Source organism: Saccopteryx leptura, chromosome 4 (assembly GCF_036850995.1).
Source record: "Saccopteryx leptura isolate mSacLep1 chromosome 4, mSacLep1_pri_phased_curated, whole genome shotgun sequence".
In the NCBI taxonomy this organism is placed as follows: Eukaryota; Metazoa; Chordata; class Mammalia; order Chiroptera; family Emballonuridae; genus Saccopteryx; species Saccopteryx leptura.
Window position 1 is genome coordinate 130,340,019 of NC_089506.1, and position 26,049 is coordinate 130,366,067.

General features: G+C 37.4%; 1 protein-coding gene and 1 pseudogene across 1 annotated transcript in view; one reads left to right on the plus strand and one right to left on the minus strand.

Moving 5' to 3' along the window:
- Positions 1-18,638: 18,638 nt before the first annotated feature.
- Positions 18,639-26,049, minus strand: part of SCAMP1 (secretory carrier membrane protein 1) — a 114,593-nt gene continuing 107,182 nt past the window's right edge. The window contains exon 9 of the mRNA XM_066381694.1: positions 18,639-21,455. Within this exon, the coding sequence (XP_066237791.1) occupies positions 21,291-21,455 (165 nt within the window). The 3' untranslated portion in view covers positions 18,639-21,290. The remainder of the gene's footprint in view (positions 21,456-26,049) is intronic.
- LOC136403322 (DNA primase small subunit pseudogene) lies at positions 21,517-24,756 on the plus strand (annotated as a pseudogene).

Below are 26,049 nucleotides of genomic sequence, written 5' to 3' on the forward strand. Positions count from 1 at the left end.
CTGCCCATGTTATCCCACAGAGGGGCAGAGTAAGGGGCCTTTGTGTGGGCCTAAAGCGGAATCTCAGGCTCCCCCAGCGCCTTGAAAAAGCCGCACACGGGGACGGAGCGAGAGCCAATTCCAACGCTGGAACTTTTCAGTGTGGGCGGGGGGGTTTCCCTCAGAGGGCGAGACTTCCGGTCTGATATCCTGGTCTGCGCGCACAGATAGTGAATGAGAGTTTCCTCCAAGCGCCCCGGGAGTGGGTGCCCGCCGGTGTTACCGGACAGAGTGGCAGAGCCAGAGGTCTTTGAGTGGGCGGAAGCCCCGGCTGATTATGCTAGCAGCTCTGATTGACTGAGCCTTACCCAGAGCCCTGTGCTGAGTGGGAATAGAGTGGGGAGTGGCCTGCTCTTTGAGCCTCTTACTATCCAGGCAGAGGCAGCAGCAACCCCATAGCTGGATTATCAGGCTACTAATTGAGGAAGGAAAGACTAGGAGAGAGGCTCCAGGAACACGGACACTCTCACTGTCGGAGCCTATAAATGCTAATGAGCCTCAACTGCCAACATGAATAAAGCACAATACATGACATCGCCATAGAGACTTATCAACCGCAAACCTCTACCTGAGAGTGCCAAAGGGGCAGAATCCGGGGTACAGAGTCACCGACCAGGAAGAGGGAGAGAAAAGAAAAAGCAAGAAGATAATCTCTCAAAATCAAGAATAATCTGCAGACTTTATAACCTATCCCATTTTATTATATTTGTTCATTTGTTTCTCTTATCTTCATCCTTGATTTTTTTTTTTTCCTCCTCCAATTTGGTCGTTTAACTCTCTACCGGTCTTACCCTCTCCTCTCCTTAAACTACACTACCCATAAGTGTTACATCTCCCATTATCTTTTCTTTCCTCTTCCTTTCTATGAGGGTTGCACTCCAAGACCCTTAACTCTCTCTCTCTCTCTCTTTTTACTTTTTTCTTCTTTTAGTGGTTCCCTCTTTTTTTTCTCTCTCTCTCTTTCTTTTCTCCCTCTATATTAGTTTCTTCCTTTCTCCTTTACGTCTCCTCTCATTCAAACCTCAATAATGAACAAATTATCTTATCTGGGACTCAAACTTATGTTTGTGGTATTTTGGGGGTTTTTTACTTCACCTTTTTAAATCACTAGCAGTGCTCCCATCCCTGGATCTCCATTTTATCAAGCTCTTGTTCCACTAAATACAATAGTAATTTTTAAATTTGTCCCCCCATTTTCCTGTTTCCCTCTTATTCCTCTCATCATAACTCTTAGTCAACCAACACCTAAAAGCAAATCATTTTATTCTTGATTCAAATTTTTTGATTATTTGCTTTTAGTGGGTCCATACCCCCCCCTTTTTTTTATTTTATTTTTAATTTTTATTTTTTTTTGCTTCTTTATTACTTTTCCCCAATTCAGGCCATCCATTACAGGCATTGTTTGTTCTATTAAATACAATATAATTCACAGTTCACCACAAGATTTTCTGAAGAAAGAGGGGAGAGGAGAGGAGAGGAAAAAAGGAGGGGGGGGAATAATTTCTTTTTAAAAAAAAATTTTTTTTTAATTTTTTTATTATTTTATTTTTCTTTATTTCATTATTATTTTTAAAAAACTTTTTTCGATTTTTTATTTTTTTAACTTTTTATTAGTTATTAAATCTCAATACTATCAACAAAACCACCCTCAGATGCCATTAAGGAAGAAAAAATAGAATATCATCGGTACAAAAGAAAGAGAGGTAACACAGATAGATGAGGAAAAATCTATGGAGAAAAAATTTAATATATTGGAAACCTTGGGGCTAAATGACAGAGAATTCAAGATAGAAATCCTAAAAATACTCAGAGATATACAAGAAAACACAGAAAGGCAATTTAGGGAGCTCAGAAAACAACTCAATGAACACAAAGAATATATGTCCAAGGAAATTGAAACTATAAAAACAAATCAAACAGAGATGAAAAACTCAATTCACGAGCTGAAAAACGAGGTAACAAGCTTAGCTAATAGAACAGGTCAGATAGAAGAGAGGATTAGTGAAATAGAAGACAAGCAACTTGAGGCACAACAGAGAGAAGAAAGAGACTCAAAAATTTTAAAAAATGACATAGCCCTACAAGAATTATCTGACTCCATCAGAAAGAATAACATAAGAATAATAGGTATATCAGAGGGAGAAGAGAGAGAAAATGGAATGGAGAACATACTCAAACAAATAATAGATGAGAACTTCCCAAGGCTGTGGAAAGAACTAAAGCCTCAAATTCATGAAGCAAACAGAACTCCGAGTTTTCTTAACCCCAACAAACCTACTCCAAGGCACATCATAATGAAATTGGCACAAACCAATGGCAAAGAAAAAATTCTCAAGGCAGCCAGGGAAAAGAAGAATACAACATATAAAGGAAGGCCCATTAGATTATCATCAGATTTCTCAGCAGAAACTCTACAAGCTAGAAGAGAGTGGACCCCAATATTTAAAGTACCTGAAAGAGAGGAACTTTCAGCCATGAATACTATACCCATCAAAGCTATCCTTCAAATATGAAGGAGAAATAAAAACATTCACAGATACAGAAAAGATGAGGGAATTTATCATCAGAAAACCCCCACTCCAGGAATTACTAAAGGGGGTTCTCCAATCAGATACAAAGAACAAAAAAAAAACAAAGACACAAGTAAAAGCTCCAAGAAGAACACAATAAAACCAAATTTAAACTGTAACAACAACAAAAAGAAAGGGGGGAGAGGATGGAGATTACCAGTAGCAAAGGACGATGGAGTGCAAAAGTACTCACAAAATAGTGCGCTACAATGAACAAGGTAGGAACCCTTTTCATTACTTAAAGGTAACCACCATTGAAAAAACCACCACAGAAGCACATGAGATAAAAAAGATAGCAACAGAGGAAAGATGTATGGAATACAACCAAATAAAAACAAAATATAGAAAAACGAAAGAGAAGGATCAAACAAGACACAAAACTAACAGAAAGCAATCTATAAAATGGCAATAGGGAACTCACAAGTGTCAATAATTACACTAAATGTAAACGGATTAAACTCACCAATAAAAACACACAGAGTAGCAGAATGGATTAAAAAAGAAAATCCAACTGTATGCTGCCTACAGGAAACTCATGTAAGTAACAAGGATAAAAATAAATTCAAAGTGAAAGGCTGGAAAACAATACTCCAAGCAAATAACATCCAAAAAAAAGCAGGCGTAGCAATACTCATATCTGATAATGCTGACTACAAGACAACAAAAGTACTCAGAGACAAAAATGGCCATTTCATAATGGCTAAGGGGACACTGAATCAAGAAGACATAACAATTCTTAATATATATGCACCAAACCAAGGAGCACCAAAATATATAAGACAGCTACTTATTGACCTTAAAACAAAAACTGACAAAAATACAATCATACTTGCAGACCTCAATACGCCGCTGACGGCTCTAGATCGGTCATCCAAACAGAGAATCAACAAAGATATATTGGCCTTAAACAAAACACTAGAGCACCTGAATATGATAGACATCTACAGGACATTTCATCCCAAAGTGACTGAGTATACATTTTTCTCTAGTGTACATGGATCATTCTCAAGAATTGACCATATGTTGGGCCACAAAAACAACATCAGCAAATTCAGAAAAATTGAAGTTGTACCAAGCATATTTTCTGATCATAAAGCCTTGAAACTAGAATTCAACTGCAAAAAAGAGGAAAAAAATCCCACAAAAATGTGGAAACTAAACAACATACTTTTAAAAAATAAATGGGTCAAAGAAGAAATAAGTGCAGAGATCAAAAGATATATACAGACTAATGAAAATGACAATACGACATATCAAAATCTATGGGATGCAGCAAAAGCAGTGATAAGAGTGAAGTTCATATCACTTCAGGCATATATAAACAAACAAGAGAGAGCCCAAGTGAACCACTTAACTTCACACCTTAAGGAACTAGAAAAAGAAGAGCAAAGACAACCCAAAACCAGCCGAAGAAAGGAGATAATAAAAATCAGAGCAGAAATAAATGAAATAGAGAACTGTAAAACTATAGAAAAAATTAATAGAACAAAGAGCTGGTTCTTTGAAAAGATCAACAAAATTGACAAACCCTTGGCCAGACTTACCAAGGAAAAAAGAGAAAGAACTCATATAAACAAAATCCAAAATGAAAGAGGAGAAATCACCACGGACACTGTAGATATACAAAGAATTATTGTAGAATACTATGAAAAACTATATGCTACTAAATTCAACAATCCAGAAGAAATGGATAAATTCCTAGAACAATACAACCTTCCTAGACTGAGTCAAGAAGAAGCAGAAAGCCTAAACAGACCTATTAGTAGAGAAGAAATAGAAAAAACCATTAAAAACCTCCCCAAAAATAAAAGTCCAGGCCCAGACGGCTATACCAGCGAATTTTATCAAACATTCAAAGAAGACTTGGTTCCTATTCTCCTCAAAGTCTTCCGAAAAATTGAAGAAGAAGCAATACTTCCAAACACATTTTATGAGGCCAATATAACCCTCATACCAAAACCAGGCAAGGATGGCACAAAAAAAAGAAAACTACAGACCAATATCTCTAATGAATACAGATGCTAAAATACTAAACAAAATACTAGCAAATCGAATACAACAACATATTAAAAAAATAATACATCATGATCAAGTGGGATTCATCTCAGAATCTCAAGGATGGTTCAACATACGTAAAACGGTTAACATAATACACCATATCAACAAAACAAAGAACAAAAACCACATGATCTTATCAATAGACGCAGAAAAGGCTTTCGATAAAATACAACACAATTTTATGTTTAAGACTCTCAACAAAATGGGTATAGAAGGAAAATATCTCAACATGATAAAGGCCATATATGATAAACCATCAGCTAACATCATATTAAATGGCACTAAACTGAAGGCTTTCCCCCTTAAATCAGGAACAAGACAGGGTTGTCCACTCTCTCCACGCTTATTTAATGTGGTACTAGAGGTTCTAGCCAGAGCAATCAGACAAGACAAAGAAATAAAAGGCATCCATATCGGAAAAGAAGAAGTAAAGGTATCACTTTTTGCAGATGATATGATCCTATACATCGAAAACCCCAAAGAATCCACAAAAAGACTACTAGAAACAATAAGCCAATACAGTAAGGTCGCAGGATACAAAATTAACATACAGAAGTCAATAGCCTTTCTATATGCCAACAATGAAACAACTGAGAACGAACTCAAAAGAATAATCCCCTTCACAATTGCAACAAAAAAATAAAATACTTAGGAATAAACATAACAAAGAATGTAAAGGACTTATATAATGAAAACTATAAACCATTGTTAAGAGAAATCGAAAAAGATATAATGAGATGGAAGAATATTCCTTGTTCTTGGTTAGGAAGAATAAATATAATCAAGATGGCCATATTACCCAAAGCAATATACAAATTTAATGCAATTCCCATCAAAATTCCAATGACATTTTTTAAAGAAATAGAGCAAAAAATCATCAGATTTATATGGAACTATAAAAAACCCCGAATAGCCAAAGCAATCCTAAAGAAAAAGAATGAAGCTGGGGGCATTACAATACCTGACTTCAAACTATATTATAGGGCTACGACAATCAAAACAGCATGGTATTGGCAGAAAAGTAGACACTCAGACCAATGGAACAGAATAGAAAGTCCAGAAATAAAACCACATATATATAGTCAAATAATTTTTGATAAAGGGGCCAAGAATATACAATGGAGAAAAGAAAGCCTCTTCAATAAATGGTGCTGGGAAAACTGGAAAGCCACATGCAAAAGAATGAAACTGGACTACAGTTTGTCCCCCTGTACTAAAATTAACTCAAAATGGATCAAAGATCTAAACATAAGACCTGAAACAATTAAGTACATAGAAGAAGACATAGGTACTCAACTCATGGACCTGGATTTTAAAGAGCATTTTATGAATTTGACTCCAATGGCAAGAGAAGTGAAGGCAAAAATTAATGAATGGGACTACATCAGACTAAGAAGTTTTTGCTCAGCAAGAGAAACTGATAACAAAATAAACAGAAAGCCAACTAAATGGGAAATGATATTTTCAAACAACAGCTCAGATAAGGGCCTAATATCCAAAATATACAAAGAACTCATAAAGCTCAACAACAAACAAACAAACAATACAATAAAAAAATGGGAAGAGGACATGAACAGACACTTCTCCCAGGAGGAAGTACAAATGGCCAACAGATATATGAAAAGATGCTCATCTTCTTTAGTTATTAGAGAAATGGAAATCAAAACTGCAATGAGATACCACCTCACACCTGCTAGATTAGCTATTATTAACAAGACAGGTAATAGCAAATGTTGGAGAGGCTGTGGAGAAAAAGGAACCCTCATACACTGTTGGTGGGAATGTAAAGTAGTACAACCATTATGGAAGAAAGTATGGTGGTTCCTCAAAAAACTGAAAATAGAACTACCTTATGACCCAGCAATCCCTCTACTGGGTATATACCCCAAAAACTCAGAAACATTGATACGTAAAGACACATGCAGCCCCATGTTCATTGCAGCATTGTTCACAGTGGCCAGGACATGGAAACAACCAAAAAGCCCGTCAATAGATGACTGGATAAAGAAGATGTGGCACATATACACAATGGAATACTACTCAGCCATAAGAAATGATGACATCGGATCATTTACAGCAAAATGGTGGGATCTTGATAACAGTATACAAAGTGAAATAAGTAAATCAGAAAAAAACAGGAACTGCATTATTCCATATGTATGTGGGACATAAAAGTGAAACTAAGAGACATTGATAAGAGTGTGGTGGTTACAGGGGGAGGGGGCAAAGGGAGAGGGAAAGGGAGAGGGAAAGGGGGAGGGGGAGAGGCACAAAGAAAACTAGATAGAAGGTGACAGAGGACAAGCTGACTTTGTGTGATGGGTATGCAACAAATTGAAAGACAAGATAACCTGGACTTGTTGATCTTTGAATATATGTATCCTGATTTATTGATGTCGCCCCATTAAAAAAATAAAATTAAAAAATAAATAAATAAAATAAAATATCAAAAAATAATAATAAAAAAATAAAAGGGTCTGGTATTCAGATAAGACAAGGTTTTGTTACATCTTTTAAATGCTATTCAGAAACATTGTTATTGGTATACTCCTGAGCATCATAATCAATTGAATTTGAATGTTTGGCAACAAGTAGGAAAATCTTTACACTGCACTTATCAGCAGGGAGATCCACTTGATGCTGAAATGTGGGCTGCTTATAATCTTATTGCTACAGCCCTTATCCCTTTGCAATCAGGTGGAGATTCTGTTAAAAACTTGAGTGAGGTTATTTATAATGAGCCTGAAGGACTTGATTCAGCAGAGAATGAACAGAATAATGATTTGGACAATACTGTTTATGTTTCTTAAGTTACTAATAATGTTAATGAAGTTCAGCCATCCACAGGCTTTCATTCCTCTTCCTTAAAAAATGAGGGAGCCTCTATGGATGATGTTGCCTGTCTAAAACATTTATTAAATAAATTACAACTTACACTGGAACAACAGGAGATTGGAAATCAGTATACTGCTTATCCTGTTCAAAAGCAAAATACATGTCAGCCTATGGCTCCTCCAATTCAAGGTCAAGAATTAATTGGTACTGGCAGGGGAAGGACTTTTCAATTCCCTAAAATTTCTGAAATGCAACAGGCGCTTATGCATCATGATGATTTAGAATCTAATTCTAGTAATTTTTTTGCATCTATCTTTCCAATTATTTGACAGCCTTTCTTCCTAATGATCAACATCCTGGGGGAGGGTATAATGTTCAGTTCAACCAAATTGAACTTGCTTTCTTAAAGTTAGTCAAACAATCTGTTGCTACATATGGACCTCTAAGGAGGCCTTCAGAGTCTCAGGTTACACCCATCGCATTCCCGGATACAGTTTCAAGGAAGCCCCCTGCTGAGATCAGTAAACAAGACTATCACCTGTTAAGAAAACAAACAAATCAAGACTTCAAAGCTGCCCAAATCCGAATGTAGATTAGAGATAACAGCTGATACCAACCCAAGAAGACCTAGAAATACCACAACTGAAAACTGGAGGCAGACAACACCAAGCCTAGACTCAACCAACTCTACAAATAAAACACCCAAACACCATGAGAAGACAAAAAAGTGCAATCCAAATGAAACCACAAGTGACACCTTCACGAGATGAACTAAGTAATATGGAAATAATCAAACTTCCAGATGCGGAGTTCAAAATAATGATTGTAAGGATGCTTAGGGATCTTAGAACAACAATGGACTCAAATAAATAAAATTAGAAATGAGAGGGGAGAAATAACAACTCACACAACAGAAATACAAAGGATTGTAAGAAAATACTATGAAGAACTGTATGCCAAAAAACTAGACAACCTAGATGAAATGGACAAATTCCTTGAAACATACAATCTTCCAAAAATCAGTCTGGAAGAATCAGAAAGCCTAAACAGACCAATTACACCAAATGAGATCAAAACAGTTATCAAAAAACTCCCAACAAAGAAAAGTCCTGGGCCAGATGGCTTCACAACGGAATTCTACCAAATATTCAAAGAAGAACTAACTCCTATCCTTCTCAAGCTATTTCAAAAAATTCAAGAGGAGTAAAGACAGCCTCTTTAACAAATGGTGTTGGGAAAATTGGACAGCTACCTGCAAAAAAATGAAACTAGATCACCAGCTTACACCACTCACAAAAATAACCTCAAAATGGATAAAAGACTTAAATGTAGGCCGTGAAACCATAAGCATCTTAGAAGAAAACATAGGCAGTAAACTCTCGGACATCTCTCGGAGCAATATATTTGCTGATTTATCTCCACGGGGAAGTGAAATAAAGGACAGGATAAACAAATGGGACTATATCAAACTAAAAAGCTTTTGCACAGATAAAGACAACAAGAACAGAATAAAAAGACAAACTACACAATGGGAGAACATATTTGACAATACGTCTGATAAGGAGTTAATAACCAAAATTTATAAAGAACTTGTAAAACTCAACACCAGGAAGACAAACAACCCAATCCAAAAATGGGCAAAAGAGATGAATAGACACTTCTCCAAAGAGGACATACAGATGGCTAACAGGCATATGAAAAAATGCTCAACATCACTAATCATTAGAGAAATGCAAATTAAAACCACAATGAGATATCACCTCACACCAGTCAGAATGGCACTTATCAACAAAACAACACAGAATAAGTGCTGGCGAGGATGTGGAGAAAAGGGAACCCTCCTGCACTGCTGGTGGGAATGCAGACTGGTGCAGCCTCTGTGGAAAACAGTATGGAGATTCCTCAAAAAATTGAAAATCGAACTGCCTTTTGACCCAGCTATCCCACTTTTAGGAATATACCCCAAGGACACCATAGAACGGCTCCAAAAGGAGAAATGCACCCCCATGTTTGTGGCAACATTGTTCACAATAGCGAAGATCTGGAAACAGCCCAAGTGTCCGTCAGAGGACGAGTGGATTAAAAAGCTTTGGTACATATATACTATGGAATACTACTCAGCCATAGGAAATGATGACATCGGATCATTTACAATAACATGGATGGACCTTGATAACATTATACGGAGTGAAATAAGTAAATCAGAAAAAAAACTAAGAACTATATGAATCCATACATAGAAGGGACATAAAAATGAGACTCAGACATGAACAAGAATGTGATGGCAACAGGGATGGGGGGTAGGGGGACGGGGGATGGGGTGAAGAAGGAGACAGGGATTGGGGGAGGGGAGGGGCACAAAGAATACCAGATAGAAGGTGACAGAAGACAATTTAACTTTGGGGGAGGGTTATACAGCACAATCAAATGTCAAAATAATCTAGAGATGTTTTCTCTCAACATATGTTCCCTGATTTATCAATGTCACTGCATTAAATTTAATAAATAAATTAAAAAAAAAAAAGGATCTAAACACACACACACAAAAAAAGACTCTAGAGGGAGATTCCGATCTCAGCATTCCTCGGACTTTATCACCTGAAGCCGAAGCTGAATTAAATTGGATTGAACAACAAGTGCATAAGGCACAGTTGTCTCGTATCACATTAGGACAACCTATTTCATCACTGGTTATTAATACTACACATTCCCCTACAGGCATCATAGCACAACAAGTGGGAATAATTGAATGGGTTTTTTTGCCACATAAATCTGTCAAAAAATTAAAGACTTATATAAAAAAAGTCGCACATCTTATCATTAAGGCCCATATTCGTTTAAGGCAATTGTGTGCACAGAATCCCTCTGAAATTGTAGTTCCTTTCACACAAAAACAAATCCAAAAATTATGGATGCTTAATGAAGATTGGCAATGTGCCTTCTCTGATTATCTAGGAAAAATTTCAAATCATTATCCTACTATTAAACTTTTTCAGTTTTTGAAACAGACTCAATGGATATTGCCAAAAACTATTGTTAATCAACCTATTTTTAATGCTACTACTGTTTTTACTGATGCTAATAGAGCTGGACTGGCTGGTTTTACTGATTCTGTAACATCTAAAGCAGTAGAAAGTCCTTATCACTCTGTCCAAAAGGCTGAATTATATGCAATTTATTTAGCAGTTGAACATTTTCACTCAGTACTATTCAATGTTGTTACGGACTCTCAGTATGCTGAATTTACAGTAAAAAACATAGAAACTGCCACCATTCCTTATTCTCAAGATGAATTATATCAACTATTTCTAAAATTACAAATGTCCATCAGACACAGAAAACATCCTGTATTTATTACACATATTAGGGCTCATACACTATTACCTGGTCCATTGGTCAACGCTAATTCCACTATTGATGTACTAGTAGGAAGTGTACAAGCTGCTACACAAGAACATGCATTACATCATTCTAATGTCAAAGCTTTAAAAGCTACACATAATATAACTTGGGCTCAAGCATGTAATATTGTAAAAACTTGTCCTACGTGCCAATTAATCAATGTTCCAACGTTCTCTCCTGGAGTTAATCCTAGAGGAAATCAAAGTAATGAATTATGGCAAATGGATGTTAACTCATTACACAGTATTTAGAAAATTAAAATATGTTCATCATTCTGTTGATACATTTTCTGGCTTTGCTTGGGCCACTCCTCACAGCTCGGAAAAGGCTGATGCAGTAATTTCTCACCTCTTACGTTGTTTTTCTGTTATGGGAATACAGAAAACAATCAAAACTGATAATGCTACTGCTTATTTATCACACAAGTGTCAACGATTTTTCTGTAGATATAACATAAAACATCTAACAGGCATACCTGGTAATAGTACGGGCCAGGCCATCATTGAGAGAAAAAATCGTACTCTGAATGACATGCTGTTTAAAGAAAAAGAAAAAATACTGTGTAGCCCTCGAGACAGATTAATGAAAGCCTTGTTTACTCTTAATTTTTTGAATTTGGATGATGATAATGTAACAGCTGCTCAAAAACATTGGAGCTTGGCCCTGGCCAGTTGGCTCAGTGGTAGAGCGTCGGCCTGGCGTGCAGAAGTCCCGGGTTCGATTCCCGGCCAGGGCACACAGGAGAAGCGCCCATCTGCTTCTCCACCCCTCCCCCTCTCCTTCCTCTCTGTCTCTCTCTTCCTGTCCCGCAGCCAAGGCTCCATTGGAGCAAAGATGGCCCGCGCGCTGGGGATGGCTCCTAGGCCTCTGCCCCAGGCGCTAGAGTGGCTCTGGTCGCGGCAGAGCGACGCCCCGGAGGGGCAGAGCATCGCCCCCTGGTGGGCAGAGTGTCGCCCCCTGGTGGGTGTGCCGGGTGGATCCCGGTCGGGCGCATGCAGGAGTCTGTCTGACTGTCTCTCCCCGTTTCCAGCTTCAGAAAAATACAAAAAAAAAAAAAAAAAAAAAAAAAATGGAGCTTGAATAAAACTGATGATTATTATCAACAACCTATATATTATAAAAATGAAATTACTAATGCTTGGTCACCAGCTACCATAGTGCGCTGGGGCCGAGCTTATGCTTATATTTCTACAGGTGCAGAGATATTGTGGGTTCCTGCGAAAAACATCAAAGCCCAAGAAGATGAAACGCACCTTTACAAGGGCCAATCTGGAGGACAAGAGGCAGGAGATGACATTAAGTGGAAAGGGACAACAGTACACTGTTCCTTTGGACTCCACATTGGCTACAAAACCTCCAACTTGGGGACAAATTAAAAAGTTAACCAATGAAGGAAAAGCCCTTGTTAATCGCCAAGGGGCTCCACTGAAAGCATCATCATTATTTCTAGCTATGCTTGCTATTGTAACCACACAGGTAAATGCTGATAAATATGTATATTGGGCTTACATTCCTAACCCACCCTTACTAAGAGGGGTCTCTTGGACTGATGGACCAGTTCCTATCATTACTAACGATTCCCGTTTGATGCCCGGACCCTATGATTCTAGAGGACCAATGGTTCTAAGCGAAGAAGGGACTAAAATGAATTTTTATGAAACTGGAGTCACTGGTCTTCCTATCTGTATAGGTGCCGGTAATCACTGTTTAAAATTACAATTGGAGGCATGGTTGGCTATATATGCCAGTTACTAAAATACCAAATCATAAAATATTAATGATCTTATCTACCAATGGTTTTAAAGGAAATATTTCTGATAAAATAGTAGAGGGAGGTTATGATTATCCTCCGTGCCATACTCCTGTTTTAACTCATTTGGTTGAAAGGCCGTTGTGGATTAACTGCAATGGAGAAAAGGAGCGTGTATTGCTTAATACTTCCTATGGAAGTGTCATAGATTGAAGTCCTATGGGCTCTACACGCACAGCACATAGTGGGAAAGATCTTAGGTGGCATAAAGCAAAGAATAGTATATCTACATCAGCGAGTGAAACTATTCAGTGGCACGGAGGTGGTTTATCTCCCCCCAATCCTTTCATGCTAGGATACTTTAAACATCAACATATATAGAAAATAGGAGCTGCTTTGAAACCTTTAAGAACTTGGTATGGGCATATGGTTAATCATAGTGGGATTTTTAACCTTTCTTTTACTGTTAATAGAACTTTTTATATACAAGATTGTGTTCCTTTGCCTTACGTCATGTTAGTTGGGGAAATAGTCTGGAATAATAGCAATGGAGCTATTTTTTGTCATAATTGTTCTTTGTACACATGTATTAATAACTCTTTCTCATTAAACTTTAGCAAAGACAGTATCTCCCTTCTAAGAGCCAGGACTGGTTTATGGATTCCTGTACAAATGAATCGATTCTGGCAAGATAGTCCTGCTACATCAGCATTGGATTTGGTAGCTAAACAATTATTAAAAAGAGGCAAAAGGCTAGTAGGATTAATAATAGCCATTGTTATGGGATTAATTGCTATCACTGCCACTGCTGCAGCAGCTAGGATAGCATTACAACAGTCTGTGCAGCCAGCTGAATTTGTAAACACCTGGCATGAAAATTCTGAAAAGTTATGGTCTTCTCAACGTCAAATTGATACTGAAATACAAAATGAACTCACTGATTTGAGAGACACTGTGATCATGCTAGGGGATCAATTATCTAGCTTAAAAAATCAAATTAAAGTGTGATTGGAATCAAAGTAGTTTTTGTATAACACCCATAGAATATAATCAAACAGCTTTTCCATGGGAACGTGTTAAGAGACATTTGTTAAACCATGATAACATGACTAAAGAAATCATTAAATTACAAAAACTTATTCATGAAGCTTTTCAAAGAAAATTCGAAATTTTGACAGGTCAACCTATATTGAAGGGGTTAATGGATAATTTATCTCAATTAAATCCTATTGAATGTATTAAAGGATTCTTGGGATTCACTGTAGGACTTTCTATAATAGTATTAATTCTATGTTTTCTTTTATATGTAGTCTGTCGACGAATCAAAGCAAGAGAAATAAGGGATGAACGACAGAAGGCTGTGTTTTCTGTGGTGCTTCATAACATTCAGCACAAATAAAAAGGGGGAAATGTAGCGGAATAACCCATTGCATGGCCTTGGATGGGAACACAGCCAACAAGAAATGAATGTTTTGCCAAGAAAATTGTTTTGTGGCCCTGGCTAGTTGGCTCAGTGGTAGAGCGTCGGCCTGGTGTGCAGAAGTCCCGGATTCGATTCCTGGCCAGGGCACACAGGAGAAGTGCCCATCTGCTTCTCCACCCCTCCCCCTCTCCTTCCTCTCTGTCTCTCTCTTCCCGTCCCGCAGCCAAGGCTCCATTGGAGCAAAGATGGCCCGGGCGCTGGGGATGGCTCCTTGGCCTCTGCCCCGGGCGCTGGAGTGGCTCTGGTCGCAACATGCGGGAGTCTGTCTGACTGTCTCTCCCCGTTTCCACCTTCAGAAAAAAATAAATAAAATAAAATTGTTTTGTGACTTGAAGGCGGGTCACTGAAACAGGTCTATGTGACTGAAGGCAGTTGCTGGGCTTTTCTCAGTAAAACATTCTCATAAGATTTCTGTACTTTCCAAGGTTATCCCTTAAGATAAGGAAAGGAATGTTATGGGATCCATAGAAGCAATAGCAATTAATGCCTTCTGATATTATGTTGTTACTAAGCTATCTTGCAGGTGCACTCCATGTATCTTTAAGTAAAAGTTACTCTTGATGTTATGCCAATTTCTCAGTAAACAAGCTTTTTGAATCTTGTAAATAAAATTAGGACACTGTGTGAACTCGGGGCCATTTGCCTGAGCGAGCGGTGGTCCTTTGCTAGTCCTTGATGATTTCGTCTGCTGATCTCTCTCTCTGCGCCCCCGACTCACAACAACAAGGTAGTGTTGAACGAGTCCATCTACGAGGAAACCAGAATGCTCAGAAAACAATTATCTGTCAGACTTTTTAGGAAAGGAACACCCAATGTTGGTAGAATGTGAATAAAGAGGCCCTTTTGTACACTGCTGCTGGAGGCATAATAAACTGATACAATTTTCTGGAGAGCAATTTGGCAATGCACATCCAAGTTCTTGAAAAGTGTGCTTATGCTTTGACCTAACAATCCGTCCTAAGGAAAGAAAAAAGCCTGGGTCCCCAAATTTAACAACAGTATTATTCTTTGACAAGTTACTTATAATAAAAAAAAATTAGAACCTGGAATAACAGGACTTCAAAAAATAATTTATGAGCCTGACCAGGTGGTGGCACAGTGGATAGAGCGTCGGACTGGGATGCAGAGGACCCAGGTTTGAGACTCCAAGGTCGCCAGCTTGAGCACGGGCTCATCTGGCTTGAGCAAAGCTCACCAGCTTGGACCCAAGGTCGCTGGCTCGAGCAAGGGGTTACTCGGTCTGCTGAAGGACCGTGGTCAAGGCACGTATGAGAAAGCAATCAATGAACAACTAAAGTGTCCCAACGAAAAACTGATGATTGATGCTTCTCATCTCTCTCCGTTCCTGTCTGTCTGTCCCTATCTCTCTCTCTCTCACTCTCTCTTCCCCTGTAAAAAAATAATAATTTATGATACATGCATATAAAGGTAGCTATATAGCTATTGTTATAGAAATACATTCAGCAATATGAAAAAGTGCACCATATATTTACATCACATTTGAAAAAAGATTACAAACCTTTGTTCCAGTAAAAATTCTCCAGTTGAAAGTAACAGGAGCAACTCAAGGTAGCTCAGGGAGAAAACAGAGTAAAAATATTACTAGGGTAATGGGATGAACATGGGTGAGCAGTTGGCCTCAGAAAGGAAATGGAAAACTATTAAGATCTTTTCTATGTCCTCCCATCCCACATTTTTCATTTTTTTGCATGTCTGATTCATTCCTCAGCTTGTTGGTGACTCCTGGGAGAATATGGCTACCCCTGTGCTCCATCCTGGAACAGTACAGTTCTGAATAAATCTACCCAGGAAAAAAAATCTAATGAGCCAAGCATGAGTTTCCCATGGCTGGATGAGATGGCTTTCAGGGTCCCCAACATCCCTAAAAAACCTATTACAAGAACACAGAAATCATTTTTTAACTTTAGGTAAAAAGTCTTTCTAGAAAATTAATAAAAAGATATAAACCACATATTAATAGTAATTTATGGGTATAAAATTCTAAGCAGCTTTACCTTCTTTTGCTTATAAATATTTCCTATTATTTAGACTGAAGTGTGTATTAATGTTATAAATTAAAAAGTTAATTTTAAAAACTATCAGGTGATTATGATTTAATGTTAAATAAAGGAAAAATAAGATTTAAAAAATCCCAATTGTTTATATCCCTTAACTCTATAAAATATGCATGCACAGAAAAAGAATGGGAATAATCTAACAAAACATTAGCATTAATATTCCTAGGTGACAAATTACATGTTATTTTTATTTTCCCATTTGTCATTTTCCATATTTCTCAATTATTCAACAGGCGTATACAGCTTTCACACTAGAAAAAAACTAAGAAATGTATATGCCCAGTGAGCTCAGTTTTTATGGAGGTGATATAACACTGTAGGAACCACTGTGACCACCACAAATAAGACAGTGATTTTTAATGGTATTTTCCCCCTAGCCCCAAAACACCTGAAGAACAGTACAAATTGCCAACAGTAACAACTACTATAACCATAATTTATCTTGAGAATCACTGATCCACAAAATATTTTAAAAGTCCTGGAGAATTCTGGGATAATAGCTAAGTGTTTTAAAACTAAAATTTGCAGCCTGACCTGTGGTGGCGCAGTGGATAAAGCACTGACCTGGATGGAAATGCTGAGGTTGCCGGTTCAAAACCCTGGGCTTGCCTGGTCAAGGCACATATGGGAGTTGATGCTTCCTGCTCCTCCCCCCTTCTCTCTCTCTCTCTCTCTCCCTGTCTCTCTTCTCTAAAATGAATAAATAAGTAAAAATAATTAAAATATATTCCAGCGTACAAAAAATAATCATTAAAAAAAAACAACTAAAATTTGCATACTATTACTTTACAAATTAGAACCTTTTAAAAGTATAGACGATAATACTCAAGAGTAATCTCATACAAGTATTTGAAGAGACTACTACTAGAGAAGAGGTCTATTTTCTGTTCCTATTTGAAAAAAGATAAAATGGGTTTTAGTGGCAAAATGGTTTTAGCTACACCACCAGCCATGCCACACCCAGAAAGTTTTGAGCTGAAAACAAATCAAGATTTAGATAAACATAAAATTTAACACTTACTGCATTGCTACTTGGTAGCTCCCATTTCCTCTGCCATTTGAAAATATTAACAGTGCTAATGAAAATTCTACAGGTTGTAAGATTTGTCTTACCAAAACCACAGTTAAATTGTAAATACAGAACCCACAGGATGGGTAAGAACAACAGAGAAGTTTCCCTAATTTCCTAGAACCTTTAAATCAAAGACATCTATCTAGGACAGGGTAGTGGCCATGCCCAGCTTAGAAGACTGCTAGAGGTCTCTTCCTAGCTCTTTATCTACTGGGATAAAGCCAGAAGATAAGGGTTAAAATACAAATCAATACAAAAAGCATGGTGTTTTGTAAAATGTCCCCTAATTCTCTAATGAAAATACTTCAGTTTCCATATTTAACCACTGAGATACAACTTTTTAGTTTTAATAAACATGCACTTTAACAACTTTAATGTTTTAAAACATGCTCTTCTAAATAAACTTAAAACTATGGTCCTTCAAAGTCTATCAAAGTATTTTTTTTTATTTTTAACCATCCTCAATTATTTCTACATGAACCACTTTTATTTCACTCCTAAAGGTGAAATAATCACATGAAATCAACCACATGAAATCAACCAATTCCTCTAAATGTATTCCTAAATAAATGGAAGAAGATCCTGTGAAATGGTGTTTGACAGCTGTAGTAATCCTAACAGGAAGATGTGTGTAAAATTATAACAAGTTCTGTATGTTAACAGTCTAATCATACATTTTACCAATAAAGATAAAATTAAATGCTAATGTCAGTGTTTTCAGAAAAAGAGTGAATAGCAATAACTGTAAAAGCATTATGGTACTACAAATAATTTATAGAATTAATAAATTTAACATAAATTCTCTCTAAAATGCAAGCCATACATGATCTCAACATGATTTATAGGTGATATATCCAATTACAATCCAAACTCACTTTTAGATAACACCCAGAAAATTGAAAATGCTACTCTTTTAATTGAATACATATTCTCAAAATAAGATTCACCATGAACATTATATATATTTTAACATACCCTTTAAATAACCAAGTGAAAAGTCCAGCAAGTATTTTCATCAGTACATAAAACAGCAACAGCAGCAAGGTCAGGAAATGGAACACAAGTTCACTCGAATCAAGGCAATGCTAGTAGAGGCATTCATTCCACCCCTAGGAAAATCTGAACCACAAAAACATTTTTCCATTTTGAATCTCTAGGTAGTCCGTATTTTGACCTTAAAATAGTCAAAAATATTTAAAATGAGTGAAGCTCATCATTTCACTACCTGCAAAGGTCTAACGCAACAGAAAACTTGTCACTTAACATTGATGAGAGTTTTTGAATAATCTTTTATATGTTTATTTTGTTTAGCACATGATAAAATTATACAGATTATTTTTTAATTCAAATGAGAAATTTTTATACATTAAACCCTCAGCGTAAATTCTACCTCTGAAGTGCTAATAACGTATTTAAAATTATACAACACACATCCACTAAACAGCATTTTATTTTAGGACATTCTGTGTTAATACAATAAATATACAAAACTTCCAAACCACCGAAAACATGCAACATTAGAGGGACAGATGGAGGGTGTTTATATATAGAACCATGACAGTCACCATGATGGCAGCGCAGTATTACCACTGACAAAATATACAAACATCCCCAGATAAATAATCCAAGTCCCAAATTACACATCACTGAGCAATGATTTTCCAGTGTTCAAACTTGAGTTTTGTATAAAACAGCCACAACTTAACACTGCAAAGTGAAAAATGACATGGGTCCTTACACTGTGAAGACCATTTCATGATTCCAGTACTGGGTAATGCTAATATGAAATATAAAACACTTTTTTATTTTTGCTGAGTGAAAACGAGACTATTTACTAATTATTGTTAAGAGAATAGAAAATATAAGAGTTTAAAACCCCTACCTCTTATCAAACTGTAAGCATTGCCATCATTTTAATTCATATTTATGCTTTTAAAAAACAATTCTCTCATAAGCTTGTTTTAACCCAAATAACTGAATTTATAACATTTTCCCCATCCACACAAAAAAGGTACTGTTGGTTTTTGCTATTTAACAATGGGGGTTTCAACAGAATAGATAAAAGCATTCTTGTTCTTAAAGGAAAGTATCTCAGTATTTTTCAAGTGTCAATGATAATCTTTCATTTTTACTTTAAAACAAAAATGGACTTGAAATATAATCATGGACATAGTGTTCTTGTTGTATTTTGTGGTTAATGTTTTGAATGTCTGTAAAATCCACACTCAATAAAGCACACAGATGAAACAGATTACCAATAAGATTACAGATTGTGAAAAACTTGGACTGGCTTATTTGGTTGACACAGTAGGTTGAGATTATATCACTGATCAGAAATATTCATAGAAAATTTAAATTCAAACTCTGAACCCTATTTTCATCACAATAAAAGAAATATATTCCAAGTATATTACTTCAATAAAGTCCCAAATACAACAAATGTAAACAACACTTGGCTCTGCATCACCTTGTAGCACTATCATGCAAAGCTTCTTTCATAAATAGTGAGAATCCACCATCCAGCCCCAGTGTGAAACTCATCTTAACTCCAGATTTGGGGAGAAGAATGAAAGTGATTTAACCATCTGTGCCCTTTTTTTTTTAAAGGGATGTGTAGTCTCAAATAATATATTCCAATAAATGAGCCTACTTAAAACCAACCTGAATAAATCAGTACCTATTACTCTGTAATCTTAAATTAGCTAATGACTCCCAAACACAGCCTCATGGTGTTACAAATGTCTTAAGTCTTTTAATCAGCACTGAAGTTGATTCAGACCTCAACCCAAGCATGTAAGAGTGAATTCCTGTGCTGCGCAGTAATAATTTTAAAGTGATTATATTCGTAATTAATGGATTCAACTGTACATTTTCTTGCTTGGTACAAGTTAAATGTTTTATTTTTCTACTATTAAAAATTTTAATATATTCAGTCTGTCTCAAAAATTGAAAGACAGATGTATTAGGGATTCAAGTATATGTGAAATACGAGGGACTTTTTTATCTTTAGTGCCACTAGAGATAAGACACTTAAAAAAATCCCTTAAATACTATACGTTCTTTATGGACAAGGAGTTAGGGTAGACTTTAATATCTCTGTTAAAAATTACACACACTCACCCAAAAAGAGCTGCCTAACACAACCTCAGTTCAATTAGAAAGGGTAAGCACAAGAATATACCCAAGTTTCCATAAGTAATATTTTACTATGATATGAATACTGAAAATTTAAAAACAAGTATTATCATCACTACATTCTATTCCATCAGTTTTCTAGCTTTTCTTTTGGATAATGCACTGCATATTATATTCTCACATTGCACCCCAATAAACTTTTATTTAAAAGAAACTATTACAACAGAAAATCATTTCTATGATCCTACAAATAATTCCCCATTCTAACAACCATAAGCAGTGCTAAAATTAATTCTTTTAAGAAACGTGGTGCCCATGCAAGATCAGAGATTCATATCAAAATATCAACTACTCTAAAAAAAAGAAAATAAAAAGATAAAATTTACATTATCTACTACAAAATGCACATAGGCTCCTCACTGGTGACTGAAACCACTAAAAAGCAAGCCAATTAAAAATCCCTAAGTCTCTGAAGCATCCATTTACTGCTCCAATGTGTAATCCTTAAGTCTAAGATTATTGAAAGAATGATTGCAGCTAGTATTAAATGCAATTTTAATTATAAGTACCATATTAATTTCAGTGTCTCATCACTGAAATAAATGTGCTGAACATTCATCCCCCAAAAAATATGGAGAATATTTAGCATGTAACATTTTTTTTCTGCAAGGGGCTCTAAAATCTTAAGAAACTAGTAGGTAAATAATAAGATGACATTTTTCTGGTTCTTGCCCATGCACAAGTGAATAGGATATACATGCTGTGTGTACTGTGTGTGTATATGTTTTGAACATAAAAATATTTATAGAATACAGTAATTGGAGAAAAAGGTACAGTAAAACATAACAGTGTATTGTTTGGAGACTCTCTAGATTTGGTTACCCTTGAAAGCATTCTGAGCTGCACTAGTGGCTGCAGTGGAGGCTGCATTGGCAGCTGCGGTCTGAACAGTTTTGTTGGACATCACGCCTGTTGCAAACTCCTGTTGGGCCTTCTCAAAACTAGCACCTGTTGTGCGATACAGTCCATGCACCTACAGAGGCACAAAAAGCAGAAGGTAAGTGGTCTACACATTCGTTTTCAATAGTTTCTCAATGAGTCTCAACATTACTCAGATAAAAGGAGTAGGAGTAGATACTATGCCTGATGCCTAAGATCAATAACATCAGCCACCACACTGGCACATATATTGTATTTAAACATTTTCTTAATAGGTTTTTCTTTTTAATCCCCAAGGCAGAAGAGATAATTATGCCTATCCCAAACAAAATATAAAAAACTTAGTCAAATGAAAAAAGCTTTTTTCTGCGGTACCTAATTACCATACTATAGCGTTATAAGAAAATGGTTTAACAAAACAGAAGACATTCTGACTTTAATACATTAATTTACTACCCTAGACAAATCAAAGAAAATAATGCCTTATCTATTTCTATATTGGCTACATATACACCATTGACCATGTTATAACCACATGATATCATTTCATCATTTCATGTACCAAGCATTATTTATGTTCCCAAAGATACCTCTGCTATTCTACTCTGTATACCATTTAACTTTTTGTGTATGGTCAAGATTTAAAGAATTTATAAAGAAACACTTCTGTGAACTCTTTGCCCATACTGATCCACCGCTCAAATCTTGGGATTTATTTTCATTAGTATGGGTTGAAAAACACTCTATTAACATATGTTTTAAGATGTATAAACTATGAAGCACATCAATACATATAGCATCAGCCACTCAATTTAAGACTAATTTGATAAATTAAATAATAAAAGCAAATTAGAATATTTATTACATGCCTACAAACTTGCGGGGAGAGAGTGAGACAGAAAAGTGAACTTGTAATTACACCTCACTGTGATTAGGTCTAAATTAGAAGCTTGACAAAAGCAGTTCTAGAAGATGGGGGCAGTGCACTAAAGTCAGTTCTTTCACCAAACTTGGATAGGAACTGGTAATTATGGAGTAAATGTCAAGTGAAAAAAAGCAGAACGAGTCAAAGACATTCAAGTCAAGTTTGAATATGGGAAGTCGTCACAGAATGAGAATAGAGAGGATAGACTGGTTTATGGGTAAAGATGCTGGCTGAAGTTTTAAACATTCGTACATTCTGAAGACCTACCTCCTCTACCCTGCCACAGCAGGCAGGCCAAGATTTCATTGGGAGCTCAAAGGAGGAATGGGCTAGAGACATGGTCTCGGAAACCATTGGCACATAAATGGTAGCTGCAACTTGGACATAAATGAAACTGTCCATGTAAAATACAAAGTTGGAGGCTCCTGTGAGCTCCTCACCAATTCTTGCAGTAATCCTGCCAGGCTGAGTACAGCACTCCGTGGAGGTGGCTGAACCCTCCAAGCTGCCCGAGCTGCTTAAACTTGATTAACCAGAAGCTCTTTCCCTATACTGAGTACTACCACTTACTCCACTATGGTGCAATGATATAGAATTATTTTCTGAGAAAGATTTTATTTCTCCTTCGCCTTTTTTTTGTTTGTTTGTTTTTTGTATTTTTCTGAAGCTGGAAACAGGGAGGCAGTCAGACAGACTTCCGCATGCGCCCAACCGGGATCCACCCGGCATGGGGGCAATGCTCTGCCCATCTGGGGCGTCGCTCTGCCGCAATCAGAGCCACTCTAGCGCCTGAGGCAGAGGCCACGAAGCCATCCCCAGTGCCCGGGCCATCTTTGCTCCAATGGAGCCTCGGCTGCGGGAGGGGAAGAGAGAGACAGAGAGGAAGGAGAGGGGGAGGGGTGGAGAAGCAGATGGGCGCCTCTCCTATGTGCCCTGGCCAGGAATCGAACCCGGAACTGCTGCACGCCTGGTCGATGCTCTACCACTGAGCGAACCGGCCAGGGCCGATATAGAATTATTTTCAACACTGCTGATTTTCATTCACAATGAAAGATTAGGTATTTACTTCTGCTACCTATCTTTCAACAACCAGAATGATCTGGAAAAGGAGACCCAGAAAACGAATCCAAACAAGACTGATACAAGCACGATATATTCCCACCGACCCAAACAACATAATACAGTGAAACTGGGAGCTTTCCAGGCTCAGGAAAAAGAACTGGTGTCTGACACTGAAATGACAGACAATGATAACATGAGATATCAGGTCTGCAGACATATATTCTTTTTTTTATTTTTAATTTAGTGAGAGAAGGGGAGGCAGAAACAGATTCCCACATGCACCACGACCGGGATCCACCTGGAAAGCCCACTAAGGGACGATGCTCCATTGCTCAGCAACCGAGCTCTTCTTTAGCACCTGAGGTGAAGGCCATGGAGTCAGTTTCAACACCAGGGGCCAACTCATTCCAACTGAGCCATGGCTGTATTGAGGAGTGAGGGGGGAGGGGTGGAGAAATAAGCGCTTCCGCTGTGTGCCCTGACCCACAAACCCAGAACATCCACATGCCAAGCCGACACTCTATCTACCACTGAGTCCACTGGACAGGGCTCATATATTCTAACTGTTGGTCCCTCATTATGACGCCATACAGATTGGCTGAGCACTAAAGGACTATGAATTTAAGCGTTGCTTCTGGGTACATTCCGGAAGAAGAGGTGTTCATTGATTGGGTCTGTGTTGAATCAGTTAGAAAATTATCCTCCGTGGTACACTCTGGGATATTTGATTATTTGAGTCTTGTAAATGGTGGTCAAGACATTAAAATGAAAGTTCACCTAAGTGAAAAAATTCACCCTTTTGTCAGAAAATCTATATACATAATCAATAAACATTTTAAGGAATATGCCTGTTTGATCAAGATATTCTTGGAAATTAAAAAAGTTCCAATAAAATTTTAGCTCTTGTTCCTGAAACAATTAGTGTTGACCTTCAACAAAGCTTCCAAAGCATCACAGTTCACTTCAATATTGGGAGCATTTGAAGGAGCAACTGAAGAAAGTAGCCAGGTAGCCAAATGACATCAGAATGACAAACAACGTCCCTAGCGTGAGTGGAGAATCATGCTCCAGTGCTGTTTTCCACAGCTGGATGTCAATGTTAGCAAAGGAACCAGTCATTTGCTGAAAGCCCTTTTAGTGTTCACCCTAAAAGAGGTTGAATTTCAGTGTCTATTGATTTACAGAAAGTGGATCAGTTGGTCCGTTTACTATTGGAAACATAAGCTCCATCTGCATGAATTAGATGCCATTCCAACAATGAGGAGAAGAGAAGAAAGCTGCATCCGCTATCAAACACAGAACCAGAAATTACAAGACAAGTCTATATCCTTAGGTAAAAGCTTTTGAACAGTTTCTTGAAAACCTGGGTAAGTCCCAAGAACTTCTCAAGAGTGATTTAGACTTCTGAAGATAACAAATCTCCTCCAACCAATGTGAAGAACTTCTACCTTTAACCAAGAATTATTTCAAGAACCATTTAATAAATAAAGCAGAACCATGTATCCATTTTAATGCTCAAAGCAAAATTTCCTTTTCCTGAAAAATGAATTATGTTGAAAAGATTCCTAAGACCACCAAAGGAGAGAGTCCAGATTCCTGGAAGGAGCAATAATGGGAGGAATAAGTGGACTGCAGATAAATTTGTAAAATTTAATATTATACAAATATAATTCTAAGATTTTTTATATAAATACTCACTTTACCAGTTGCCTTATATATGGGTTACTGAACAGTAATGTACTCAAGACTTTAATATCAGCTAACTGGGTACATCTTCTATATTTCTCAAGTGAATATTCTGGGTCAGGGGTTGGCAACACTTTTGGCTGAGAGAGCCATGAACACCACAATTTTTTTTTTTTTTTTTCATTTTTCCGAAGCTGGAAACGAGGAGGCAGTCAGACAGACTCCCGCATGTGCCCGACCGGGATCCACCCGGCATGCCCACCAGGGGGCGATGCTCTGCCCCTCTGGGGCGTCGCTCTGTTGCATCCAGAGCCATTCTAGCGCCTGAGGCAGAGGTCACAGAGCCATCCTCAGCACCCGGGCCATCTTTGCTCCAATGGAGCCTTGGCTGCGGGAGGGGAAGAGAGAGACAGAGAGGAAGGAGAGCGGGAGGGGTGGAGAAGCAGATGGGCGCTTCTCCTGTGTGCCTTGGCCAGGAATCGAACCCAGGACTCCTGCACGCCAGGCCGACACTCTACCACTGAGCCAACCGGCCAGGGCATGAACACCACAATTTTAAAATGTAATTCCGTGAGAGGCATACAATATGTTTAATACTAAATACAAGAAAATGTGTGCGTTTTATGTAAGACCAACACTTTTAAGTACAATAAGTCTCTATACTCTTTTTAATAACATTGTTATGCTGTTGCTAACCAATGATGAATAAAGTACTTTTTACCATTAATGCGACTTCTGGTGCTGCATGGTATTTTGCTGATGGCTTTGTAGTCTGGTTGATACGTGATGAGGTTAAGCTTCATGAAGGCATGGAGACTTCCATCCATTAAACGTGATCGTAGGTTGGTCTTAATGTTCTTTCGATGTGAGAAAGACTGCTCACATGCATACGAAGAGCCAAACATTGTCAGTACAGCAACACTCACATGCTGCAGTGTGTGGTATGTGATGGGAAGTGCGTTCCAAGTTCTGACAATCAGCTGGTCCGCGGGTTGAAGTTTTTTCATTTTTCCCC